Below are 9692 nucleotides of genomic sequence, written 5' to 3'. Positions count from 1 at the left end.
AGTCTATCCCGATCCCCCACCCCCTCCCCTCTAAAGCCCTCAGTTTGTTTTGTGCCTGGGAAACAAACTGGATATAGGGCCTTTAATGAGGTAATTTAGGTTAAATCAGGTCCTAACAATGTAGTAGTTAAGTTTTGGGGGAGTCAAAGATTATATGCAGATTTTTGGCTGCTCAGGGTGTTGTTGACTTTAACCCCAACAATGTTCAAATGTCAATTATATATGAAACTTAATATTGTGGTTGTGGAATTTTCCAGGTGCTCTGATTTCTGACTACATATGTGTTAGAGCATATATGGAATTTAGTCTGTAGAGCTCTGTTCTGGGGAATCACTTAATATGAATGATTTCAAGATCAAATGATTTAAAAAATGATTTAAAAAATACATGCAAACAATGAATCATGGAACACTACATCAAAAACTAATGATGTACTCTATGCTGATTAACATAACATAATAAAAAAATAGTATATTTATTTCACTGATAACCAGAAATATTTGACCCCTGAGAGTATGTTACTTGTATAAAAGTGTGCCTGCAAGTTATCTCTTAGCATCCTTTTCCCGATTGAGAAACTTTCCCAGTCTTCTGAATAAACCTCTTTTTTCATAATTAAAAAAAATATATTTATTTATTTTTTAAATAAATTTATTTTTTTAAAAAATTTCCATGATTGATTACTTGCATATAACACCCAGTGCACCATGCAATATGTGCCATCCTTAATACCCATCACCAGCCTATCCCATTCCCCCCCCCCCAAGCCCTCTGTTCGTTTCCCAGGGTCCATAGTCTCTCATGGTTCTTTCCCCCTTCTATTTACCCCCCCTTTCTTCTTCCCTTTCTTCTCCTACCGATCTTCCCACTTCTTATGTTCCATAAATGAGTAAACTTAAGCCAAGATATTTCCAAATTGTGTGTAGTTAGTATTTGTTACATATATGATCTTTCTGCATTTATGTCCAGTCTCCCAAAACAACCTGTACCAACTTTCAGGGGTCATTTTTGAATTGTAAGTTTCCGTCTCTTGGTGTCCAGTGCTTCTTGTTCAATAGAATGCTGCTTCATTTGTCAGAGACGATCCCAAGATGACAATATTTTTTTCCTTCAGAATCCTTCCTTAGGAGACATCCCATTGTGAGGTAACATTGGCTCAAACTCTAACATCTATGTCACTTTAATTTCTCCTCAATGGATGCAGACCCTTGAGGTTCAGGGTTCTTCAGGGATCAGGTGCCAAGTGACTCAAAACTCGAGAAAAATATGCACTTCATACTGTGCCTGAGGAGAGTCAGAGAAGGACAAGGAATTATTTCACCTGCTAGGAGACCTCGGTTAATCAAGACAAAGAAAACCCATCTTTTTCGTCAGAATATAATAAATATTCATAATACTTCAATAACACTACATTGGAGACGCTTTATTCTTTTTGCCTGAAGTCAGAAGTTGAAACATTTTAGTTACAATTTTGAAGTAATTAAAAGGGGGTGAACAAAGGATTTTACCAAAGAGGTAAGTTTTCTAATACTGGAAAAGCCAAATCCATGGAATGATATTACTATGATGATATGGTCTTTCATTCAATCTCTCCATTTTAATGAGAGTCTGGTGATGTACATGACTGGTATTCCACTGTTAGTGGGGTTTTTTTGACATATACTCTTTCAAAACTAATATTTCTGAATTCTATTCCATTTTTTTTCCTGCAATTAGACATGTCCATTCATGAGCAAATAAAAACATTATTTGCAATGGATCATGCTTCTGTTGGAAGCTTAGATTTGTGCAAGAAATATCATTAAGTGACATTCACCCGTTTGGCTAAAGCAAACACAATTCCTAGGAATCTTCCACAAATAATTTATTGGAGAGATAAATGTGTAGCCACTTTTGCCAACTACAGTCATATCATATACAGTCGTATCATAATGGCATTTAAATTTTATACTAAACATCATTAGATTTCATAGGACAATGACATTTTGTATTGTCTTTGTTACACAGGGGATTCGCTGGAAGGTCACATGTAGAGGAATGTAAGAGACTATCGCAGTGCTTAGAAGACTTAATGTGTGTGTGTATCATCTGGGAATCTTGTTAAAATGCATATGTTGATTAGGTTTAATTGGAGTGATGCTTCAGATTCTGCACTTCTGATAAGCTTTCAGGTAGTGCTGGTGCTACTGATTCATGGACCAGACATTGAATAGCGAGGCTGTAGACAGTTCAGATGACTGTTCCACAGTGTCCTCTACCCTGACTTGCGTGGGTCATTTGAAATGGTCTGTCTTCCCTATTCCTATTTTATGAGTCAGAAATATTGATCAGGAATTTATCAGAATTAGTATTTATTCATCATGACGTCTTGAATTGTGTTCTTAGGGAAAATGAGGAGTTGGAGAAAATATGGTTGAAATGATAATGATAATATTCTTTTCCCTCATTCATTTATTCAAGTACCTAATACCTTCCCCACTCTGATAAGCACGGGGGTTACAAACATTAGTAGAGAAGATGTGCTTTGCTCACATTGTTCTGTGTTGGGAAATAATGTACTACATTTGATAAATGCTCTATAAAGGGACATGATGTGCTCTAGAATTATGATGAGGGACAAACAAAAGGTGACTTGAGGTTCCAGACAAACATCGTGGAGGAGAGAAGAGAAGGAGCAGGGGATTAATTTTTAGTGAACCCTTTCTATCTACCAGGTGTTTTGCATGGTTTATTTTTTCCAGTCTTTCAAACAGCTCTGTGAGCTAAGTATTTTTCATTTCTTTTAAAATATACATTAATAACACAAAGCTATATATGTAGAGAAAAGCTGAGCCAGTGTTTAATTCTAGGTTCACTTGGATATAGTTTTGAACTGATTCCTGTTTATTAGGCTGTGTCTTGCATATGGTGGCATTTGAGCTGAGATTCCTTCTTTCCTTCATAGCACTTTTTGCTGCTTGATCAGATAACATGATTATACATGGTAGTGGGTCGAACAGTTCCTGTTGTAGTGGGTTGAATAGTTCTCCCAAATATTCACGTCCACCAGAACTTCAGAATGTAACCTCATTTGGAATAGGCTCTTTGCAGATATGGTTGAGGTCATGCTGAATGAGGGTAAGCCCTATACCCAATGACTGATGTTTTTATAAAAACAGGAGAGGACGTAGAGACACATAGATAGGAAATCATGGGAAGATGGAGTCAAAAAATGGTGTTAATCTGTCACAAACCAAGGAATGCTAGGAGGATGTAGAATGTGGAGGAGACAAGAAAGGATTCCTTCCTAGAGTCTTCAGAAGGAGTGCGGCCCTGCCAACACCTTTGTTTTCAGACTTCTGGCTTGTGATTATTTGTTGTGGCAACCTTAGAAAACTAATATACACATGCAATAATTATGCATTTCTGTGTTTGTTTATAATATTGTATCTAACTGGAAGGTAAGGCCCTCTTATTTCACAAATACTTGGTTTTTCACACAGATACGGTTACTGTATCCAAGGCCATGTCTGGAGTCCATGCCTGGATAGTCAAAAATATTTGTTGAATAAAGAAGTAAGTGAACAAATTTGTGAATTCCAGATTTTCGATACTTCTCCTTTTTCTCTTTAAAGGTCCATTTCTATGTATATCACATAGAGTGAAAAACATCAGTTTGAGTTTTTATTAGTATGTTGTTGGGACAAGGGCGTATAATAGTAATAGGTGTGGAGGAGAAGGGTTTTCTCATCTTAGTAATGTGAGTTACATTTTCAAGCAGAATGCACCCAGGATTTGAGCATTTTATTTATTTTTGCAAAGTTCCTGGAATGTAGGTTCAGAACTAGTTATTATTTTTCCATTCAACCAGAAGGAAATGGAAACTAGATGTTGTCTAAAAATCAGGAAACTAAAGAGTTGAAGGCAATTTTGGACCATCCATATAAATTAAATAAATAATTACAACCCACAGACATTAAGAATAAATTGCTCAAGGTCACACAGACAGCTAGCAAAATTGCCATACCCTCGAGCCCGGGAATTTGACTAATTCCATGAATGTTTGTTGTGCTTTTCATGATTTTTAAATAAGTTATTTATAACATATTATGATTTAATAAAGCTGAGTAGCAAATGCAAGGGTATTTGTTATATACACCTCTGTAAGTTTTATGTTTGCTAATGGGTTAAAAGGCTATTAATTTTTAAGCTATAATTGCTGATTATATTGCTAGCCCCAGTTAACTACCGATCTATAAAAATTTTTTCTTGCTCTCATTACAGATTGTCACCCAACGATGGATGATAAGAATCGAACAGCAGTGACTGAATTTCTTTTTGTGGGGCTCACAGATCATCTTCCACAAAAGACTTTTCTCTTCTTGATATTTCTTTTTGTTTATCTTGTCACATTGGGGGGGGGAAGTTGGGGATGGTCACCCTGTTTTGGATGGATTCCCGACTCCAAAGCCCCATGTACTTTTTTCTCAGCCACTTGTCCCTTGTGGATGTCTGCTCCTCTTCCTCTGTTGCTCCAAAGATGTTGTGTGATACCTTTCTGGAGAGAAAAGTCATCTCCTTTGTGGGCTGTGCTGTACAAATGTGGTTTTTTGGTCAGTTTGTAGTGCCCGAGTGTTTCCTCTTGGCTGCCATGGCATATGACCGGTACATAGCCATCTGCAACCCCTTGTTGTATACAGTCATCATGTGCCAGAGGGCCTGTGTGCAGCTGGTGATAGGGCCCTATGCCATGGGCCTTCTAAGTGCCATTATCCACGAGATATTCACTTTTCGCTTACCCTTCTGTGGTCCCAATATGGTCAACCACTTTTTCTGTGACATTCTCCCTGTTCTCTCCCTGGCATGTGCCAATACCCAGAACAATAAGTTGGTTCTTTTCATTATGGCTGGATTAATAGGAATATTCAGTGCCCTGATCATTCTGGTCTCCTATATTTTTATCCTCAACACCATATTAAACATCCAGTCTGGTGATGGGAGGTGGAAAGCTTTCTCTACCTGCCCTCACACTTGTCTGCTGTGGCCATCTTGTTTGGGACACTTTTCTTCATTTATCTACTTACATTTATCTCCCTTTGAGATTAATCACATCCAAGAAACTGTATTTTCAAACCTTTTGGCTACACTGATCCTACTGTCCTGGCAACTCAGGGACCAATCATGGAGTCCCTCATGCTGCTGTGTACCCAGACTCAGCTTCTGATTATAATATCTCTGAAGCAAGGCTCTATTTTAGATTCTCAAACCTGCATACTGCCAAAGGCTGGGGATATCATGCAGCATTTGAAGACTCAAAACTGCCCAAAACTGGATTTCATGGGTGCCTGGGTGGCTCACTTGAGCCTCTGACTCTTGCTTTCAGTTCAGGTTATGATCTCAGGGTCTGAGATTAAGCACCAGTGTCAGGCTCCATATTCAGCATAGAGTCTGCTTAGGATTCTCTCTCCCTCTTCCTTTGCCCCTGCTTACACTCATTCTCTCTCCTTCTCTCTCTCAAATAAATAAACAAACAAACAAAAACAAAAACCCGAAAATATACCTGGATTTTGAAGTGTATGGGTGTGTGTGATCCCAAAGGGAGAGAGGCTTATTTTGTGTAATTACAATGGATTCATGTCACAATATTTTTCTTTTGAAATAACTTTAATATTTTCTCTATAGACCCAATCTCCTGAGTTTTTTGTTCCTTGAGGGAGTTGGCTCCAATGTACACAACAACCCTTTGGAAAAACCTCTTCTGTGTGTTGGGCAGATTGAGTCAATTAATGCCTTTTTAAGTGCTGTTGGAAGGCCCAGGTTTCAAGATGGTATCACTGTACTGTGTATCTTCCCAGACACCTGGAGAAGTGAGAAGAATGACCAGTCTATCTTTGTAGGGTAATTGGCTTTTATAACAGGGAATGTTACTTTCATAATTTACTATGACATAGACAGGCAATGGGTCTAGGGCATGTTTCTTCAGACAGGTGCATTAAGTGATTTCCTAAATTGCCTTTAGGAATTTAGATAACAAAAAATGAGTTAAGTATGCCTGGAAAACATCATCTCTAAGACTACCATGAGGAATAATTTGGTAGAAGTCAAATGTTGAGTCTCTGTCTTTTGGTTTAAATTACCTAACTTGAATGTACATGTTCATTGAATTTTGTGTTTGGCATAGAGATAGTGAAATGTGCTACAGGATTTATGGCTCATAGGATTTTAGAATTAAGAAGCCTTGGCTTCTTTGGTTCTTAATTTCTTCGTTTTTCCTACATTGAATCTTATAAGTAGAAAGAAAACCTCTGAATCCACTGACCTGAATTCCATGCTGTTCATGACAAAAGTGACATGCATACCTAGGATCATGATTTTTCTATGTTAGAATTTTTGGATTGGGTAAGTTTTTGGATTGGGAAAAATAAAGTAATATGCATTTCGACAGTCATGAACTATTTTCATGCACATCTTCCTTGAGTAAAAAGAAAACACAAATATCAGTGACCCGTGATGAGTTTGTATGCTTAGAAAATACTGAATTCTTGAACATCTCACAACTAAGGTACGGTTTTTCTAACTAATCTTGGATTCTACCCCTCCAGGTCTTTTCTTTCCAAGCTCCTTTGCCTATGAGACCATAGGACGTCAGTGGATTTTCATTTCATTACTTTTCTGTTAAGCAAAACCCTTTCCAAGCTTTCTTACCGGGGGAAGTGTTTCTAGATTTCTGTCGATGCTTCTCCTGCTGCACAGCCCATTGATATTTTTGTGTTACTGTGCTGTTGGAATCATTATGATTATTTCAAGGTCCAAAACATGTGCCTCCCTTCCTCAATTTCCCCTTTTTTGGAATCTTATACTCATTTTCCCTTCCTCTCACTTCCCATTCGTTCATTCATTTCTCCTTCTCCTTCTTTCTCTTCCCCTTCCCGTTCTCCCCCTCCTCCTCCTTCTTTGTTAAAGAGTTTTATTCTGAAATACAGATCCACAGTAAGTTGCAAAGATATACAAAGAGGCTCATATCCCTTCCCTCAGGGTTCCCCAATGGTACATCTTACCAACTACAGCACAACATCAAATCTGGGAAATTGGCATTGGTGTGATATGTATGTTTTGTTCCATATCTTTTAACTTTGTGTGTAGATAGATTTGTTTAACCCATGTGACAATCAGGCTGGAGAACTCTTCCATCTCTACATGGATGTCCCTGTGCTATGCTTTTATAGTCACACCTTCACTCTCCCTCCCTTTCCTAATCCCAGGCAAACAATAACTTGTTCTCCATCTCTACCATTTCACCATTTTGAGACTGTTATATAAATGTTATAATGATAGAATTCTGAATTTTTGAGATTGGCTCTTTTTAACTCAGTGTAATGACTTGGAGACCCATTCAAGATGTTGTGTGGATCATATTTCCCCCCCTCTTTCTTACTGAATAGTATGTACCAAGATCGTTGAGCCATTTACATATTGTAGGACATTTTGGTTGTTTCCTATGACTGACCATTAAGATTAAAGCTTCTGTGAACAAAATTACACAGGTTTTTATGTGGGCATAAGTTTTCATTTCTTTGGGATAAATGCCCAGGTGTGTCCTTTTCATCCTTAAATTATTGCTTTTCTTCCCAGCTTCTATTAATACTAAATTGGTTACAACACTTGTAATATTTAAGAACTAGTTTCTTCTTTGATAAACTGACTAAAAAATTGTTGGAGTCTGCTGAGGTTAATGGGTATATAAACCAATGACAGGAGGATCATAGGTGTTCGGGAGAAGCTGTCACCGAGGAGGTTTGGTGGAAGATTTTGACCCCTGGTCAAAGCCATCTTCCCTTGTCTGAGATTGCCCTCCTTCTTAGACATTACAGGTCTGTCTTTTAAGCAACATGACTAAATAGTTCTCTAAAATCTAAAGGAATTAGCAGAGAACTTACATTCCCAACACCTTTCAAAGTGAGAGAAGCTATTTGCCTGAATTCATCAAATTCACACAATACTTTTTTCTATAAAAAGTTTCTTTAAGTACACTTTGAACAATGTAGGGATTTTTAGAAATGTAACCTGGTACAGTTAGAGGACTTGCCTTAGATAATCCCCAATGTTCACGTCTAGGTTAAAATTCTATGATTCTATTAAAAAATTGTTTCTATGGAAGAAACTAAAGAGCCTGTGAGGTTTGGTGACTTGCTCTGTATCACTAATAGTTTGCAAATAGATTGCATGACCATCAGATGTAGAATTCAAGAGAGTTGGGGGTCAGGTTATTCGTTTTAACTGAAAAAGAAAAATAAGTTAAATTAATTTTAAATTTAATTACAAATTGATTGCAAAGAAAAATCTTTCTCTTTCTCATTCCAGATTAAATCAGAAAATGGATTATAGAAATCAGACTTTGGTGACTGAGGTTTTTTTTGTGGGCTTAACAAGTCCCTTCCAGCATCAGGTTGTTCTCTTTGCGATATTTCTCTTGGTTTATCTTGTCACTTTTCTGGGAAATGTGGGGATGATCACCCTCATTCGGATGGATCCCCGACTCCACACCCCCATGTACTTTTTTCTCAGCCACTTGTCCTTTGTGGACATCTGCTCCTCTTCAGTCACTGGTCCTAAGATGTTGACTGACATCTTTGCGGAGAAAAAAGTAATCTCTTTCTTGGGTTGTGCTGCTCAGATCTGGTTTTTTGGNTGAGGTTTGGTGACTTGCTCTGTATCACTAATAGTTTGCAAATAGATTGCATGACCATCAGATGTAGAATTCAAGAGAGTTGGGGGTCAGGTTATTCGTTTTAACTGAAAAAGAAAAATAAGTTAAATTAATTTTAAATTTAATTACAAATTGATTGCAAAGAAAAATCTTTCTCTTTCTCATTCCAGATTAAATCAGAAAATGGATTATAGAAATCGGACTTTGGTGACTGAGGTTTTTTTTGTGGGCTTAACAAGTCCCTTCCAGCATCAGGTTGTTCTCTTTGCGATATTTCTCTTGGTTTATCTTGTCACTTTTCTGGGAAATGTGGGGATGATCACCCTCATTCGGATGGATCCCCGACTCCACACCCCCATGTACTTTTTTCTCAGCCACTTGTCCTTTGTGGACATCTGCTCCTCTTCAGTCACTGGTCCTAAGATGTTGACTGGTATCTTTGCGGAGAAAAAAGTAATCTCTTTCTTGGGTTGTGCTGCTCAGTTATGGTTTTTTGTTCAGTTTGTAGTGACTGAATGTTTCCTCCTGGCCTCCATGGCATATGACCGGTACGTGGCCATCTGTAAGCCCTTGTTGTATACTCTCATTATGTCCCAGCGGGTCTGTGTGCAGCTGGTGGTAGGACCTTATGCCATTGGTCTTACGGTTGCCATGACCCACACGACACTTGCCTTTCGCCTGCCTTACTGTGGCCCCAAAGTCATCAATCACTTCTTCTGTGACATTCTTCCTGTTCTGTCCCTGGCATGTGCAGACACCCATGTCAATCAGTTTGTACTTTTCATCTTGGCTGGAGGTGTAGGAGTGGTCAGCGGTGTGATCATTCTGGTCTCCTACATTTACATCGTCATCGCTATCCTGGGGATCCGCTCTGCTGAGGGGAGGCGCAAAGCCTTCTCCACCTGCTCTTCACACCTGACAGCTGTCTCCACCCTGTATGGGACACTCTTCTTTATCTATGTATGCCCTAGTTCTAGTTTCTCCCTGGACATCAATAAAATGGTTT

General features: G+C 38.3%; 1 protein-coding gene and 1 pseudogene across 1 annotated transcript in view; both read left to right on the top strand.

Annotated features, from left to right (window-relative positions):
* Window positions 1-4277: 4277 nt before the first annotated feature.
* LOC100470021 lies at window positions 4278-5079 on the top strand (annotated as a pseudogene).
* Window positions 5080-8869: 3790 nt separating this feature from the next.
* LOC100469762 (olfactory receptor 1002-like) overlaps window positions 8870-9692 on the top strand; it is a 1774-nt gene continuing 951 nt past the window's right edge. Inside the window, exon 1 of the mRNA XM_011229253.2 lies at window positions 8870-9688. Within this exon, the coding sequence (XP_011227555.2) occupies window positions 8870-9688 (819 nt within the window). The remainder of the gene's footprint in view (window positions 9689-9692) is intronic.

Source organism: Ailuropoda melanoleuca, chromosome 16 (genome assembly GCF_002007445.2).
Source record: "Ailuropoda melanoleuca isolate Jingjing chromosome 16, ASM200744v2, whole genome shotgun sequence".
NCBI classification, from domain to species: Eukaryota; Metazoa; Chordata; class Mammalia; order Carnivora; family Ursidae; genus Ailuropoda; species Ailuropoda melanoleuca.
This window is presented reverse-complemented; position numbering and strand designations above follow the sequence as displayed.